General features: G+C 54.0%; 1 protein-coding gene across 1 annotated transcript; it reads right to left on the reverse strand.

Annotated features, from left to right (window-relative positions):
• Window positions 1–1,230: 1,230 nt before the first annotated feature.
• On the reverse strand, window positions 1,231–14,136 carry Pdlim2 (PDZ and LIM domain 2). Its single transcript, XM_051160789.1, has 10 exons — window positions 13,942–14,136; window positions 12,485–12,579; window positions 11,578–11,729; window positions 9,491–9,560; window positions 9,236–9,387; window positions 8,995–9,076; window positions 5,518–5,600; window positions 5,224–5,351; window positions 3,609–3,726; window positions 1,231–1,862 (listed from the first exon to the last, which is right to left on the reverse strand). The coding sequence occupies exons 2-10, from the start codon at window positions 12,575–12,577 to the stop codon at window positions 1,685–1,687; spliced, it is 1,056 nt and encodes a 351-aa protein (XP_051016746.1). The 5' UTR covers window positions 12,578–12,579; window positions 13,942–14,136; the 3' UTR covers window positions 1,231–1,684.
• Between the last annotated feature and the right edge of the window lie 4,219 nt (window positions 14,137–18,355).

An 18,355-nucleotide genomic window follows, 5' to 3' on the forward strand; every position in this document is an offset into this window, starting at 1 on the left:
TCTGTGCAAACGCACCCTACATGGGGCAGGATGCTGAGCACCCACCACACCTGTTGTACTGTCCTCAAATCAATGAAGCCAGCAGAAAGCACACAGGTATGAGCAGATCAGCCTGGCCCAGAGACCCAGCTCTTGGTGGGTGATTCTTTGGGGTGTGTGCTCTGTTGGATTGTCTCAGGCCCCAGCCCTTCTTGAGCAAGTCCTAGTCCAAGGTTATCCTTGGTTGATAAATCATTGTTCCAAATGGAGCAAGTTCCTCCACCCACCCACACACCACCGCTGGATTCCCCCTTCCTGCCTGTCCTGTTCATGTGCGTACGTACAGTGGAAGTCAGTAAGGCTGGTGGCATCCACACTGAGCGAGGGCCAATCCCCAGTGCAGCTCTGCCCACAGATGAGTGTGTGGAATGTTTGGCTGTCTAGTCAGGAAGCCTTTCCCTGGTTCTCTGTTTCTGTGTCTCTCCCCTCCCTCCAAACATGAGCAAGCATCTTAAAAAAAAAAAAATGTTTCTTTAAGGAGCACCTTTACTAAAGAGTCAAGAATGCCTATACCCCTAACTTAAAGAAGCAAGTCATGGCGGGTGTGGTAGTGCACGCTTTAATCTCAGCACTCGGGAGGCAGAAGCTGTCAGATCGCTGTGAGTTCAAGGCCAACCTGGTCCACAAAGTGAGTACACAGCTAAGGCTACACAGAGAAACCCTGTCTCAAGAAGAAGAAGACGAAGAAGAAGAAGAAGAAGGAGGAGGAGGAGGAGGGAGGCGGAGGAGGAGGAGGAGGAGGAGGAGGAGGAGGAGGAAGAGGAGGAGGAGAAGAAGAAGAAGAAGAAGAAGAAGAAGAAGAAGAAGAAGAAGAAGAAGAAGAAGAAGAAGAAGAAGAAGAAAGTCACTGAATGTGCGGAGCTTGTGCCTGTGGTCCCAGCATGTGGAAGGATGAGGCAGAGTTGTACGTTTGAGGTGCCTAGGATACTGTCTCAAAGGTACAAAAATAACAAGAAGAAGCAGGCCTCTGCCATGGGGTGCATCCACAGGTGACGACGTTTAAGGGAGGGGAAATAAGAGGGTAACCATAAATAAAGACTCTTCCAGGAACAGGGAAAGGAAGGAAGGACACTACTTGTTTGTTTGTTTGTTTTTCCAGACAAGGTTTCTCTGTATAACAGCTCTGGCTGTCCTAGAATTCCCTCTGTAGTCCAGGCTGGGCTCGAACTCACGGAGATCCACCTGCCTCTGCCTCTGCCTCTGCCTCCCAAGTGCTGGGATTAAAGGCATGTGCCACCACTGCCCAGCGGAAGGACACTACTTAATTATATCCACATAAAGAGATAGTTCATATGCTAGAAACTTAACATTGTGAGTATCATTAACCTCAGGTCCAGCTTTCCCTTTTAGATACTTTTATCTGTGCCCAAGCCCATATGCAAAGCTGTCAAACATAACGGCCACTACAGACTGCAGTACAGTACCTGGACTGCAGGAGAAAGGCCTGAGAGAATGGAACTGTCCTCAGTACTTGCAGCCTGAGACTAGTCCCAGCCCTTGGCCTCACCCAGCAAGGACAAAGGGGCTTCCCCAACCTTAGTTTGTAAGTAAGATCCATCACCTGCTATTACCCCCTCCCTGCTTGGTCTCAGTACGGTCATGTCTGCAGACTCTGAGGGTGCAGACAGGCTGAGTGCCGTGAGGTTCAGGCCCGAGAGCTGAGAGTCCCAGGCATCGAGTAGCGCTGGCGAGCATGCTTCTCACAGTACAACTCATCGCCCACCCAGAAGTGACCACGCATCTTCAGGTTCAGCCCACAGTCTGCGCAGGTGTAGCAGCTAGGATGCCGGTACCTCCCCTCCTGGATGCGGACGGCCTGGTTCCTGCAGAAAGGGAGAGCCATTGGTTTCAGGACATAGGCTGGCTAGTTAGGAGGACCTGGCACGAGGCCACCATTCCCAGGAAACCTGTTCCCCAGCCAGTCAAAACCTCAGACACAAATACCTCAGGCATTTGGCTCCCAAAAGCCTCTCTCAGGAATTTCATTTTACTGACAGAAGTATCAACATAGACAAGCACAAACACCCCACTAGGGCCGGGCATGGTGGCGCATGCCTTTTAATCCCAGCACTTGGGAGGCAGAAGCAGGTGGATCACTATGAGTTCGAGGCCAGCCTGGTCTACAAAGCAAGTCCAGGACAGCCAAGGCTACACAGAGAAATTCTGTCTCAAAAAAACAAAACAAAACAACCAAAATCCACCCCATTAGGGCTCCTAATGGGCCAGACTGATGGTTCCTGGGTGAAAACACTTGCCACACAAGCATGGCAACCTAAGTACCATCCCCAGAACCCATGGCAGAAGGAGAAAACCAACTCCCAAAAGCTGTCTTGTTTGTTGGTTTGCCTTTTGTTTTTCAGACAGGGTTTCTCTGTGTAGCTCCGGGTGTCCTAGTATTCACTCTATAGACCAGGCTGGCCTTGAACTCAAAAGATTCAGCTGCCTCTGCTTCCAAACCGCTGAGATTAAAGGCCTGTGCCACCACCACCCAGTGTGGTCTTCTGACCTTCATATGTATGCGGTGGTGACGTCCAATGCTCATACATACACTAATAAATATTTTTTAATTAAAAATAAGTGTTACACCTTGAGCCAGGCATGCTCATACATGCCCGTGACCACAGCATTAGTTAGGCAAGAGCATACAGTCTGAGGCAGACCCAGTCTCACAGACTGACGAAATCCCCTATGTCCCCTGGGCAGTGGCCGTCACAGAGTGACCTGGATACAGAACTCATATCGTCAGCATTACAAGGCAGTGAAATCAGAACTGATACCCTGGGGTTAGTTATGTGCTCTGTGCTTTACAAGCCCTCCAGGGACAGGGACAGGGACACAGGCTTCTGGGAGAGGCACTACTACACACCAGTTTTCCATCTACTTTTCTCAGAGTACAGGACACTATCCCACCCAGCCAATGAGAAAGCTGCAGCCGGGAAAGGTCAAGGCATTGCCCAAAGTAAGTCAGCTGACTCTCAGTGTTGGCATGTATAGAGGGAGGGGTACCAGCGTCTTTGTTTATTCGTTTGTTTGTTTGTTTGTTTGTTTGTTTATTGGTTCTTCGAGACAGGATTTCTCTGTGTAATAGCCCTGGCTGTCCTGGAACTTTCTTTGTAGACCAGGCTAGCCTCAAACTCATAGAGATCCACCTGCCTCTGCTTCCTGGGTGCTGGGATTAAAGGCATGCACCACCACTCCTAGCTTCCAGCATTTTTTTTTTTTTTTTTTTAACTAGAGAGAAGGGCTACATTATAATGCCACCAGCTTAGAAATGAACCTGGGTCAGAGGAAGGAGACCCAGTTTTTCCAAGATGCATGAGGTACCTCATGTGGGGACAGATTTCCAGAAGCTTGGGGACTATGTAGGAAAAACCAAAAGTGTTAGCCCTTTTCGTTCCTTTGCAGAGAGTGGAGAAAATGGGGGTGGGCAGGGAGCAGTCAAGCATTCATTGTGAACATGAAGCTATTTGGCCACACTTCCCTCTATGGTCCCTGATTGACTGGCCCAGCTTTGCCTGAAAGCCCCATGTTCCCCACAGTGAGCCCATCACCCAGCCTCCGATACTCACGAGATGTTGACATTGCACTTCTCACAGGTGTGGAGCTTGGGTGGGGTGACTGCGGCCCTGGAGGTGGGCAAAGAAGCCTGCGGACTTAGCGAACTGGGCACAAAGGCAGGTGTGCCACCTGGGAGGGGCAGGAGACAGACGCGTGAGAGCTGCTTGTCTACCGCAGAGGTATCCATCCAGCTGCACTTAGTGGCATTTTATGGCATTCCTCAGTTCCTCCCCCAGGTCACGCCCACACTTGCTGCCAAAGGCACACTTTCACATGACCCTCTAACGCACCAGTGGGTACGCAAACAGGTAAAGAAGGAAAAGGTGATGACTGAGGCAGACCCTTGGCAAAGACCCCTGTCCATCCAAAGCCACCTAGGAACATCTGTGCCTGTGTTTGACAGACAAGTTGGTGTTCTCTTTCTGTGAGCCGGTCACGATGATATACACAGACAATACTGGGTCATAAGAACATCACAGTGTCTTTGTACGGCCCTTTCAAAGGGCTTTTTATATGCATCATTGCATCTGAGCCAGGGAAACACCAAGATCAAGCACAGAGGCATTGGGCAGCTATTGTCCAAGCTTCACTGAGAGTCTGAGGCACCCATGAAGTGACTTTATGTTTGTATTTTCCTCCCCCCATGCCCCCCCCCCCCCGCCCCCACCCCCACGACTATCAATCTCCCTGTGGCTTTTCCCTTAATCTCTAGAAACCTCAGAGTCAGGATGGGTGGGATTTGCTTCAAAACGTTACTCAGCCCCCTCTGTCCCCGCAAACAGCCCTGTGAGCACCACACACCTACAGGGCTGGAACCAGCTACCAGAGACTGGCCATTCTGCAGCTCCAAGCCCTGTCCTGCCAGCTTCACCCTCCCCTCTGTCTGCTACCATAAAGGGCATCGTTCCTGGTTTCCTGGAGGGACAGCATACATCCCACTGCTGTACCCACTCCTGTGGAAACTTCCCAGGGCTATATCCTGAATAATTGGAGTTCCTCAGGGGTTGAGTTCAGGGTATGACTTGACACATCTGCTGCACTGGATAAACAGTGTATTCCCAATGAGTATATGGGCAGCTGGCAGGAGCCTGCACTGTGTTATTCACAAAGACACCTTGCCCGGCATGATGGCTTGGGGCAGAGCACTCTTTGCTCTGGCTCCCAAGGCCCTTGCCTCAGCACAGCTAGCCCTCCCTGACACCCTCGCATGCTTCCAGGCCAAGCCATTTTCTTGTGCACATAACCCAAAGCTCTCTGGTTGCCGGCCTCCACATCCCGTAGTGTTCCCAGCCAGGCCACTGTCTTAAGGCCCGTTGGAGTCTTGGATCTTGGGTTAAGGCCAAATCAAATCCCTCTTTTTCCAAGAGGCCCTCCCTGGAGACTCAGTCTGGAGTCCCTGTTTTTATCGCCCTTGTTCTCCTACTTCTGACTGGTACCACCCACCACCCTCTGAGGGTACCTAGTAACCCCAACCAGAACATAAGCTTCTTTAAGGCAACTGGGACCCAACTCTGCTCCCCTAATCCCTAGTTCCGCTATGGACCCTTAAGCTACTTCCTTAGTCTGTCTGGCCTCATTCCAGGGAGTCCAGGGGCCTTACTCCATCCCAGAGCCTAGAGGCCTCACCTCTCTCCTCAGCCTCCAAGGCTTCCTGCAAGAGCCGAAAGGAGCTGGACTGCCTCGGGGCCGCCCGTCCCTGACGGTTCTCCTGCAGCATCTTGAATACCTCTGAGTCCTCTTCCAGGTCCAAGCTGCTGGGGGAGAGACAGCTAAGCATGAGGACCCTTGTACCTGGGTGTTGGGACACACCCAGGCGCAGAGGAGTCTGAACCGATGAAGGGGCGGAGACTACCATCCCATTCGAAGAAGCCAGCCCCCTCCAGGAGCTCACCCAACTCCGCAAGACCTGCTTGCTGGTACCTGAACCTAGGACTGGAGGACCGAGGTCCCGGAGAATGTTGCAGCACCCTCACTGCGGAGTCGCTTGGGCTACTGTGGCCGGCCTGTGGGAGGAGAGCAGCAGGGAGGAGTCAGTCCCCCACCCCCACCCACGGAGGCCAGCGCGTTCCGATCGCACTACCAGATGCTGCTCCCAAGATCAACGCGAGGGGGCGCCGAGCCTCCAACGACCCACTGGTGTACTCTGTCCCTAGCCCTTCAGAGCCAGTGCACAAGGGAGGATGAGATCCCAGAGGGGGGGGGGGGGTTGGGGGGTCAAGCGCGCAGTTGCAGAGACGCTTAAGTTAGGAATCCCACAAGGAGTAGAATGAGGACATCATGTGAAGGACTCCACACAGACACCCTTTGGGTACGTTCCTCACATTCCGATTGTGTTACCTGTCCACAGAGATGTGGCCTCCTATTCCACAGAAGAAGCAGAAAAGAAACTTAGCAAGCCTGGAAGCCAATCATTTTTGCCACAAGGCCCAGGGAAACGTAAATGTATAAAGGGTTAAGCCCCCCTTAGGGACCTTCAAACAGCTCTCCTAAGAGGATCAGGCTCTTCCTGACACTATTTGAGGTATGGGACTGCCTGGCCGGCCTTACCACCACCACCTCAAGCGTTATGAGCAGTTTCCCTCTACAAATAATCTAGATTCGAAGCCTGTTTCCAGCCTGCCCCTAGGTGCACTCCTTCCAGTGTGCTCCCCCTCCCCGCCTCCCCCAGCGGGATCTGGAGGGATCTGAGAAGGGAACATTAGCAGCCAGTCAGATTGGGGACCCTGGGATTGGGAAGAGATCCTGAAGTATTCTTCCAACCAAAACCCATCCCTGACGCTTTTGGGTTCTTTTGCTACCATGCTCTAGGCCACAATGGCTGGTCCAAGCTTCCTGGGGGTCTGAGGCAGGGCTCCATCTATACCAAGGCGCCTATATCGTTATTTCAGGCTAAAGAAAGTCTGTGATGACGTTCTCAGGGCCTCAAGAGCAGGCCAACATATGCCCTGCATTGGACAATAGCCAAAGGAGAAAGGGGGGGGCTGTTGGGGGGGGCACTGAATCCTTTCTACCTAGGCTCCTTCCCAGGCCAAGTTCTCTTTTCTAGCAAGAGGACAGGTGTGTTTTTTCACTTGGTGAACCTGACAGGCTAGAGATACCCATGACAAAAACAGAGTCTCCCTGCTCCCTCTGGCCCACAGCTCTTCCTGGGTAGCCAACACCATCACCTGAAGAGACCTGCCTTTGACACACACACACACACACACACACACACACACACACACACACACACATCTCTCCCAGACAAGTGAGGACCCTGCTTCCACAGAAGGGGCGTTTCCTTTCCAAATCCACGAAGCCACTGCCTCATCATCTGCCCATCATGTGCATGCCAGTAGTAACCCCGCTCCAAATGTGCTATGGGGCACACAGAGATGCTCATAGTGAGCATCAGAGGTGGGCCAGAGAACTGGGAGAAATTCTGTAGTTCCACAAAGGTTAGGAACATAATCAAACTGAATGTGCTTTTTTCCTGTGGTCTCAGTGCCTCTAAGACGCTAAAGTACAGTATGACTCAAGAGGGAGGTGTGGACCCCATGACTCTGAACCCATCAGCACAGCCTGAGGGGTTAGGAGTTCTGGTTTTGTTTTGTTTTCCATTAATGCATTCCTAAGAACCCAAAGGGTGCAGCTGCCTGAGAGAGAGGGACCAGAGGTCCTCAGGGTCAACCTAGCCTGACTCTGAGGATGAGAGAGGAAAAAGGTCCTGCTCTGGGTAACACAGCAGCAATGGGACTAGGCAGGGCCTGCCTACCCCCTGACCCCAGCTCTTTTTTGACCCACACAGGTTTGTCAAAACACAAGTTCTTGGCCTTTAACCTCAGCACTCGGGTGGCAGAGGCAGGCAGATCTCTGTGAGTTTGAGGCCAGTCTGGTCTACAGAGTGAGTTCCAGGACAGCCAGGGCTACACAGAAAAACCCCCGTCTTGGAAAAACAAAAACAAAAACACAAGTTTCTGCTCTGAATCCCCATCCCCACTCTACCACAGGTCTGGGCTGGGGTTTGGAGATCTGTATTTATAATAAGTTCCCTGCAAACCAGCATTTTCGAGGAGAAATTCTCAGAGGCTGCTGCTGGCTTGAGAATCACAGCCCCCTGGACCACCAACTCCATCCCTGATTGCCCAGCTGGGACTCCACAGGAAGATCTGCCCTTGAGCACCCATGGTCGGCTGAGCCAACAGCCTGTAGGAAATCCTATGGCCAGAAGGGAATATACCTTTTTCCAGCTTGTCTCAAACCCTGTTGGATTTGTTGGGACCCATCTCCTCTTTCTTAGAATTTCAGATCACTGCTAATCCCTCTCCAAACAAAGCCGTACCCCCCCACCCCCCCCCCCCCCCCACCCCCGCAAGTTCCCTCCACTGTCCAGCAAAATTCCTAGCAGAGGCTTTCCAGGCCACCCAACCTATTTGTCCCTCTCCCTTTCCAGAATGCCTCCTGCTTTTGTAATTAATCCCACACTGTTTCATACTTAATTGCTTCAAAATTGTTTGGCATGTTTGCCTTATCTTAACAGCCACATCTTAAATTCCTTAAAGATGGAGCTGTGGCCACATCACCCACCCAGCTGGCCCTGGAGTAGGCACAGTGCCTATCACCACAAATTCCACCCCTTCCTTCTCCAGACCCCTCCTCACTTCCTCTCCTCCCCCTGCCACCCCCAAAGGCCCTACTCTTTGGAATGCAGAACCAACCCAAAAGTAAGATTCCAGCAGCTGGGCCTTGTCCCCTTCACCCAAATGGCCGGACATGTCCCCAGCCACTCTGCCCCCCAGCAGCTGAGGGCCTGGACTGTCGTCTGTCTAGCTATTTCACTGCCCCGCCCCTGCTCTTGAGGGAGGAGAAATACCACCTGGGGGTTAAGCTGTCAGCAGTGGCCACAGGGACTTTGGGAACATGGTGGGGGAGGGGCCCAACAATGGAAGGAGCAGAGGGAATATAGGCCAAGGGGCAGCATGGGGCAGAACCACATAGTCCCTGGGAGGCTCTCTGGGCCAAGTAGGAGATCAAGAGCTGGAGGTGGGAGTTGGGGGCTTGTACCAGAGAGGAATGTCTTTGAGAGATGCAGCCAGCAGCACAGAGAGGGATCCAACCCAACAGCATCAGCAAAACTATTTCAGCCACAGCCCAAAAGAAACACACTGAGAAGAGAGAAAGAAAGCCAGCAGAGTGGAGGGGGCCAGTGTGATGGTAGTCGGGGGCTGGGCAGGGGGGGGCGGTGTGGACAGAGAGGAATGCACAGTGGCCTCAGAGCTAGCTGGCTTTTCTGGCTCAGGGATATAGTATACCTGTTGCTAGGGGGACAGTCCCACAGGGCTGTTCAGGTATTGCCAGCTGCTGATGGTGCCAGTGGCACCAATGGCAGCCAGTGGCCTGGGAGACAGGACGCCTCACCTGTTGCCTGGTGGGGTGGCCCAGGTAAGATGGGTGGTGGGTAGCAGCAAGGCCCGGTGGTGACTGTGTCAGATTCTGGAAACTGAAATGGGAAGAGTGGGTGGGTGGGTGCAGAGCCCACACAGCCTGGCCCAGGAAGGAAGCGGGGGCAGGGTCCCCTACATATAACTATTGAGACTCTGAGGAGCCAGTTCCAGACTTGGGGGCTCACTTGGCCAGGTTCCCTGGCTACTATGCTCACCTGCAGCCAATCTCGTCCTCTCCAGAAAGGGCAAGTGGGCTGGCTGGGGGTGGAGTGGAGAAAGGGCTGCCTGCCCTGGGACTAAGGGAGGCTGGGCTGAAGTAAGCAGGCCTCCAGGAGGATTGGCTGTCATGGTGCGTCCTTAGAGAGCCCTGTGGAGAAAGGGGCCAAGAGAGAGTTGGCATGACCCTGCTGGCTGCACCTCTCAAGGGTACTTGGGGGTGCCGTAGCTCATGGCTAGAAGGCCCAGCTTACCTGGAATCTTGATGCCACTACTTCCAAGGAGCCCTCCCCATTGGTCTGCCCAGAAGAGGCAGTTCGGGACCTGCGAGACAAGAAAGAGGAGACTTGACAGTCACAGGATCCCAGGCTTCCTCCTTCCTGAACACTGTTCCTAGGCCGGGTTCTTCAGACCAGCCAAGCACCCAGGACACTTGGACATTGGACTTTTAACTTTGTTACGTTCAAAGCACATGACTCCCATCAGCCACCACTCTTCGTAGGTTCAGCACCGACATGGAAAGGACAGAGTCTCAGGAAAATGCTTTGATAAATTCAGTTTATCAGAAGTTGCCGCACCCACCCACCCCACCCCCACCCCATGACCCACAACCCTCTTTTCTAACATGTCATCTAGACTGTTACAGGACAGCATCTTCTTGAGACTAACTGTAAGGAAGATGTGCCCTTCCATATAAATAACTCCCTGTCTTTTGAGCTGGGGAGAAACCAGAGCCATAAGAAAGAAAGCGAGTTGTCCTAGGTCCCAAAGCCTACCATTGGCTAGGCCAGGCACCTACTTTCCCTCACAGATAGGTTTGTCCCTACCAGCTGCCCTCCTGATGGCCACAATGTCTTTGGGAAAGCCACTAGGAATGCCTTTCCCAGATTCCTCCCCGGCAAAACAAGGGTTGAATCCAGCCTTCCCTTCCCTTCCAGATGGGCAGATGGGGGACTTAGAGATTGAGGTTATAAGAAGGCTCAACACCTGGCCGGCCAGCCAGAGAGGCTCCTCTGACCGAAGTGGACCCTCTTATAAAACTCCCCCCACTGACGCTGACAGGAACGGAGAGTGGATGATCACTGGACATCAGAGGTGAAAGTGAGGAGAGTGCCCAACACCTCCTGCCATCACCATCACTACTTTCCTGGACCTCTGCCCACTTCTAGAAAGGTTGCCTTTGCAACCTGGATCAGGGGGAGTGGTACAGAGTCAGGGTGAGGGCGAGGGGCTGCCTCAGAGCTGGAGAGTTAGGAGAAGATTGAGGAGTGGGGGCGGGGGAGGCGGGGGAGTCTTGGCAAAAGGATGAAGATCCTCAGAACCTTAGCTCGCCTGGTGTTGAGCTGGCCAGGCCAACATCCTCAGAGGCCAGGTTCCTCCAAGAAGGACCTAACAGCAAGCAACGGTGTCAGCAGATCTTCCCCTGATTGCTGCCTCCTGTGGATTTTGGTCCCATTCCCAGATGCCAGGAGGCCCCCTCCATCCTCCTCCTTTAGGTCTGTCTCCTCCAAACACTCAGGGACAGAACGATATGAAGACAGCCAGTATCCTGGGAGCCTGCCTCTACAGTAAGTATTACCTACCAGCAGGGCCCATGGGTGAGGAGGGGGAGCAGAGGCAGGGCCACAAGAAAGTCAGGCAGCGGGGCAGAGGCAGACAGAGAAGCAAATGACATACAGCTCCTTTGCTGGCCTGCCCAGAGAGTCTTTGGACCAAGGAATCTCCCAGCATTCCTGACTTGTGACTCACTCTGACGCTCCACTCTGAGTAGCCACCTGTCGCTGCCTGCTCCCCCGCCCCCCCACACACACACACCAGGGCTCATGAGTACAGGGACCCATGTCCAATGGCGAAGCCCCAAAGAGCAATGAGCAGTGACGGTAAGCTTTGTGAGCCATGAGTCCTCGATTCCTATCTCCACCTGGATTGACAAAAAAGCCATCTCTCAGGGACAAGGGTACTGGAGACTCTGGCTAGGGTACACCTTGTCCAGAAGTTTCCTCTCTTCAGCCACTTCATGCCCACACCCTGTGCCATTCACACTCCTGGGAACCAGTCAAACCCGGGCTTCCAGGTAGCTGGTGCCAGCTTGCCCCACCTCTCCTGTGGCTGCATGCCCAGCCTGGCGCCCACCTATACCCACATGGTTACTGGGACACCTTCCTTTTCTTTCCCTAGCACAGGCCCAGAGCTGAGGACTTCCCAAGAGTCAGAAGAGCCTTAGAAGACAGGGATGGGACTGTGACTGTACACAGGGTTGAAGGCAGCTGCCTGGATGGCAGCGGGCAAGTGGAGAAGAGGGAAAGGTGGCAGGACCAGCCAGTGGAGGTAGAAGGCCTACCGGTCCAGCTGCAGTCGTAAGGGTGAGGCACTCTGTCGAATCTTGCTCTGGGCCTCAGCATGTAGCATGCTCTCTGCACTCTCTCCATTGATGGCCACAATGATGTCGCCAGGCCGGAGATCAGCTGCCTCAGCTTTGCCCCGCTCTGTTACCTATAGGGATGAGGAGCCAGATGCTGGCTGGTGAGTACCTACCCTGGGTAGGGGTACAGTTCGAGAAGGCTGGAGCAGAAGGGACCTCCTGCTGCCCAAGAAATGCAGGAGCAGGATTGTACCTCTACCACCTTTTCCTCTGCCTTTCCCAGTCTCTCAGCTTGTCAGCTAATCCCTTACAGGTTTGAGTGGCAGCCTACATGTGCACATGCGTGCACACACACACACACATACACACGCACACACACACATTGGCGTTTAATCATGGGCCTCCCAAGGAATGTGATGGCAGAATGTCAGGAACTGAGAGCTTGGGAAAACTCTGGATAGAGAACCCTGCCTGTGCAAATCATACCTTACAGGTGGCTGCCTAAATACCGCCCTCACTATGACTGCTCTCCTGCCAGGACCTCAGCCTGAGCCTGGGCACGGGTGAAAAAGAAACTACCAACCTATCAAGAACTTGCAGAAGCTCTTGTCCTATAAGCACCCCAAATGGCTGCCAACAGGTGTGAGGTTCAAGACTGCAGGGCAAAAGGCAGGCCCTGTCCTTGGTCTTTGTCCTCTTATCTCCTACTGGCTTTCCTGAAGGAGCCCTCACATACTCAGGGCCACAGAGCACATGTCTCCCTGGCCAACATTGCGCAGAGGAAGCCTCAGGCTCCAGAACAAATTAGGGAGAGTACTGTGGGAAACAAGACACCCCTCATTTTCAGGGGGTAGCTAGCTCCTTATCTCCTAAAAACAGACCTTACCTTGGTCACAATGATGGGCATGTGGAAATCTCTGCCTCCGCTAATTCGGAAGCCCCAAGGTGCTGGCCCCACCACATCCACAGTCAGCGCCATGCCTGAGAAAGAGAAAACTGGGAGGTGGGATCCACTCCCACTATACACCCCAAGGAAAACGGAGAAGACGGGTGACAGGTCTCCCCAAGCAGCCCAGCAGGGCCTGGGTGGTAGAGGAAGTGACTAAGTCCCTCCCTCTCGGAGAGTTCCACTTCCTCCCTCCCTGGGAGACCTTGACTCTGAGTTCCCCCTTCTAGGGTCTTCAGTCTAGCAGATCTCCTAAGAGAGGCAGCAGTCCCTCTGGCAGGCACCCAGACCTCCACACAAGTGCTTGGTGCAGGACAGTGGGAAGGAACTAAGAGGTGGTAGGAGTTAGCGCATCCCACCCCACCCCACCCCACCCCCCTTCACTACTACCTTAAGGGCTCATTTCCTGTCCCCAAAGCTAAGAGCACAAGATACTTCCTACACGCTCTGTGTAGAGCAGAACTTCCCACACAGGAGGACGGCAAGCTTTGGGGTGGCCTCACCAGATGGCAAGAAGTTAGCAGGTCTGGGGCTGGCAGGTGTCAGACTAAGGTGTTCAGAGGGGTTACCTGCGGGGGGGGGGGGCGCCTGACAACTGGGTTCAGATGAACAAGAGAAAGCTTGCCCGCTCCTCTAGGGCCCTGCTGTGCCCTCTGAACAGCCCGAGCAAGGAAGCCAAGGCTCATCTGCCAAGGGAGGCACACCCACACCCACCCTGGTGCTGGCCAGCAGGGCATGTTCATGATGCTGCCCAGTCTGGCCACAAGCTTCCTATCCACAGCACCCTCTGCCCCACGAGGGAGTGTCTTTGTGGACCAGGCTCTCCTAGGATTTCCTGAGCTTCTAGGTCTGGAGCCAGGAGCCAACCCAGGCAGGAAGCTACAATACCAGGCTGGGCACCACCCAAGCCCAGCACCCATCCTGAGGATGTCCCTGGGGAGATATGGAGTCAGTAAGTACTGTCCAATATCTCAAGAACATCAAGGCCTAGCATAAAGGGGGAGGGAGACATCCGAACCAGCAGTTCGACTGTCCTGTCCCCAGGCAACTGGCTTTCCCTTTCACCCAGGCCCAGCTGCTGTGTCTCAAACTGATCGCTGAAAGTCTGCAGACGCCCTGAGAATTCTCAGATCTTTGAGCCGGCCAGTGTACCCGGTGCTGCGAGTGCTACGGGAATTGCCTAGCGTCAGCTAGGCTTCCCACGGAGACCAAAGTACCCCGGAGGCCCGAGACTGGAGGACGGGTGTCCGGGTCAGAGGCGAATCCAAGCTACCCGGTACCCAGGGCGAAGAGAGGCTTCAGAAAAGAGGGGCTTTGGGCCTAGGGGTGCGGTCAGGGTAGGCGGAGATCCCCTAAGGGCGGTGGCCCGCGGAAGGTGCAGGTGGGCGCGCGCTCACCTGGCTGCCGCTTGCCGGTCGGGCTGAGCGGCTAGGCCGGCCAGGAAAGGGAAGGAGGGAGGGAAGAACGGAGGGAGTAAGGAAGAGGAGCCGCCGCCGTTCCAACGCAGCCGTCTGTCCAACTCTAGGGAGAGCTCGCCCGGGGCTCCGGGACCTGCCTCCGCCCATGTGATCCCGGGGCCGCCCCTGCCGCCGCCCCTGGCCGGGGAAGCCGCCTCCTCTTCGAGGCTGAGCCCGGGTGCCGCCACCTTGCGCCCGCGCCTTGCGGGGGAGCTGAGAGTGGGAGTGCAGACTTTCCTTGAAGCAGCCTCTAGGCTGAAACCAGTCAGAGGCTCCTGCATCCTCTGAACTGTCCCGGAGTACAGGGGGTCAGTTCAAATGACAGACCCTCTCCACTAGGCTCAAAATACGAAGAGTGCGTCCTACCCCTTCGAACTTCCTTCGTAGGAAAGGAGCCCTCAATGCCGCGGCCCCCAGGTCTCTGTCAGGCAATCGCTGGCTTGGTGGACCTGTCTGTGGTCCGCTCTTCTGCCCACTCCTGGCTCCGAATTTGGAGCAGATGCAGTTCCAGACACCCGCAAATCTCAAACCTGGGCCACCCTCCACCCTCCTATCTCTTCTCAAACAGATGCTCCACTCGTGGCTTTGTGCTGCCTGCGCGATGACTTACCCTCAGATACCCCTCAACTCTGCCCTAAGCAGGGAGGCATGCCCAGACCCAGAAGAGATGGAGAGAGCTTGCCAAGGTCACTGGGTACCTCCTCTGCCACTAGCCTGCCTGGTATGGGCTATCTCCAACCACTACCAAGGACCCTTTCCGCTCCACCCTTTAGGCCAGGCTCCAGGGCTCAGGCCAACAGAACAGGTGCAGACCCAGGAAGGAGGCACCATCTAACCAGAGGGGTCCCCAGAGCTTTACCTGGCAACCCTTGCCCTGGGGAGTTCAGGGCCCACGCAGCTGCCTCCTGCCTCTTCAGTTGCTCTTTCAATTTGGCACACGGAGGAGCACACCTGTGGACCCAGCTGTAACCTGCCTGCCTCAGGTGTGAGTCATTCCCTCCGAGATCCCCAACAGGATTGCCCTCACCACCCTCACCATCCTCCTCACCTACAAAGTGCTCTGGTGTGGCTCACAGTTCTTGCCATTCAGCCAGGGTGCCTCCAGTCACCTCCCTGGCCCCACCTCCCTGGCCCCACCTCCCACAGCCTCCTCTTGGTCAGGTAAATGGTTCTCCCACAGTCTAATCCGAAGGGCCTCCTGGAGGGGCCACTGGTCGGAAGCCTTTTATCTTTGTTTGTTTGTTTGTTTGTTTTGATGCTGCGGATTGGATACAGGGCCCTAGACCTGTATGGACTGTCTCTTTAAGCTCCACCCTCAGCCCCCTGAAAACTTCTTGAGTAGATATGAGGTAGGGCAGGCACTGCCTTGGGTTCACACTGTCCTATCCTCAAGTGCCACAGCTGCCTTTAACGGTGTGATATTGGGGCAGTGTGATGACTAGTTTTTGTCATCTTGACACAAACTAGAGTTATCTGGAAAGAGGGGGACCTCAGCTGAGGAGCTGCTTCCCTCAGAGAGTGGGTAGTTTCTTGATCGCTGATTGCTGCTGGGAGGATCCGGCCCACTGTGGGCGGTTCCATCCCTTAGCTGGTGGTCCTGGATGGTATAAGCAAAGCAGGCCTTGCCAGCCATGGAGAGCAAGCCACTAAGCAATGTTCCTCCACAGTTTCTGCTCCAGTTCCTGCCTCGAGTTCCTTTGACAATGGACTGTGATACAGAACTGCAAGCCGAAATAAACTCTTTTTACCCCAAATTGCTTTTGGTCACGTTCTATCACAGCAATAAAAACCCTGACTATGACAGGTTCTTTTGGTTTTTGGTTTTTGTTTTGTTTTATCACAGCAACAGAGAAACAAAGCCAGGACAGGCAGTTTCCACAGCTCTTTGGGTTTCCCCTTGAAGTATTAATCCATCTTGCTCTCCTGCTCTACAGATAATTTCCTATAGAAGAAGCTCAAGAATTACAAAGCAAAAAGGTAAAAGGATGTGGTAGGTAAGGCAGGCAACAGGGGAAAAAATCACCTTCATCTCATCCAATCAATTATTCAACAATATTCATTAACAAGTACTGTATTTATTGAGCACCCACTGTGTGCAACGTTCTGTGCCATACTGTGCTCGGGAACCCTCAAGGATACAGACAGGCTCTGTAAACAGACAGGTTAATCCGCAGGCCTCCTTGCTCTGGGTGGAGTATTCACAAATCCCGCTGCGAAATCCATGGGCCTGACTCTGGCTTGCAGAAAGGACCCATCCTCCTCTGAATGATTCTGCTGCACCACACCCTTCACCTGTCTGGTGGGCGGAGGAGGGGGGGGCCATCGCAACAGCCTCTGGCCTTCTTCACCAGGCCAAGGTGCCAAAGTAGCCATTTCACAGACCTGCCCCATGGCAGGTGAGAGAGGCTCCAGGGCCTCATCAAAGAGAAGGTTTGGTTTCTACCCGGGGTGGGGTGGGGTGGTGTGTGTGTGTGTTTCAACCCTGAAGTGTTTCATGAGGACTCCAAGGAACATAAAGCAAGCTAGGGTGAGAGATCAAAAGCAGGCCAGCAGGGGGCCCCAGAGAGTCATCCTTTCTAGACAAGAATGGGCTGGACTTGCCCATCCAGAGCCAGACCAAGATGAGCACTGGGTGCAGGGACTGAATGGGAGGAGGGCAGAAGGGCACGCAGGTCTCGTTCTGCAAGCAGCTGTTTAACCACTCTGGCTGAGGGCCAAGGCACACTAAGGCTCAAGGAACTAGCCAGGGCCAGGCCACTGCCCTGTGCACCTAGGCTTTCCCCTGTCCTGACAAAACCAGGCACACCACTCTTCATGCCAGTTACCAGCTCTACCCACTTACCTCAGGTCAGGACACCTCAAGTGACAGGCTGAGGAGGCAGGAGTACCAGGAAGAAGAGAGACGGCCCAACCTTAGGCCATGCCAAAGTGATTCTCCTCCTCGGGGGGCCTCTGGATTGGGGCTACAGGGCACTGGGTAGATAAGGTTGACCTGACTCCAACCTCCAATAAGGACGTGGCCCCCGGATTTCTGAACTTCTCTTCTGTCATCAATTGTACTGTTTGGGTTCAATGACACCCATGTAGCACCTTAGTGCCTGCTCAACTGTCGATGACAGTCAAGAGCCCAGCTTCCTATCAGTGGGTGTGGTGGCTCTAAGTGGAGGCTGCAGCCTCTGATTCCAGGCCAACCTGGGTCATAGAGTGAGACTCTGACTCAACAAGAAAGAGATGGAGTTTTCCTTTTCTGGAGGAAAGGCTGGTCTGGGATGTGCTAATGTCCCCAGAGGCCACCAAACCCTTGGGTAAGAAGAATTACTTGGGCTACTCCCATCTGCCCCACCCACTCCTGGCTTCCCCAAACTGAATGTTCAATGACCTGAGCCTGCAAAAGAAAAACACAAGGGCTTGGTGTGGAAATGCAGCACAGCAAAGGAGAAGGTTAATGGAGAGTGGTTAGAAATGTCCTTAAGTTCAGCGACCTCATGGTAACAATCCAGAATCAAGAACACACATGGGTCCCCAGCTCTGACTCTCCCATCAGGCCTTGCCTTGTCACCACTGGCATTAGTTCTCAGCACCTCTGGTCAAATACCTGGTCCTTGGGTCTGCTGCTCCTTTGTGCCTGTCATCCCTGCTGAGACAGGAGACTGGTGATGTACTCCCCTCCTACATACAGCTGGCCCACATGCCTCGAAACACAGTTCGGTGACAGAAAGAACTCTCACAATTCTAAATGGGCAGAGACCCCTTCCCACCTGCTCCCCTACACCCACCCAAAGGAAAATGATACAGACGTGTCCATGGTAGCCACGTTTATTTTTACATTCTCTTCCAGAGGGGACCTGGTCCCTGGGAAGAGCTAGGAAGTAGGGCAGCAAGTATGTCTTCCTGTAAATCTATCTTCTGATAGGCCAGGGCAGTTGTGTGCCTCAAGCCGAGGGCATATACACAGAGGCCCTTACCCCTGCAAGGGCTCAGTAGCCTCTGAGGAAGCCTTGAGGCAAGGCCTCTCACTGCGCCTTGAAGGCTGAGAAGGTGTTTCCCACTTTGCTTCCAGGCCCAGCTGGAGGCCAGAAGGCAACGTGGTGGCAGGCAAGCTGGTGAGAAATGGGAGGAGGCCTTTGGTCTCCATAAGGGTAGGAGGCTGGTCCTTATTAGAGGAACCCCATGGGGGTGAAGCGAGAGCCAGTCCCCTTTAGGGGAAATGCTGGGGGGATGGAGGCTTGGGGGGTCTGGTCTCAATAAGGCCTGGAGACAGTCTCCACATGAAAGCAGACGTCTGTATTTGAGGGGCGGTGAAGGGGCTGTCAAAGGAATGCCTGTGACTTGCGGGTGGGAATCAGTCCAGGGA

This window comes from Acomys russatus, chromosome 18, assembly GCF_903995435.1.
Source record: "Acomys russatus chromosome 18, mAcoRus1.1, whole genome shotgun sequence".
Taxonomy (NCBI): Eukaryota; Metazoa; Chordata; class Mammalia; order Rodentia; family Muridae; genus Acomys; species Acomys russatus.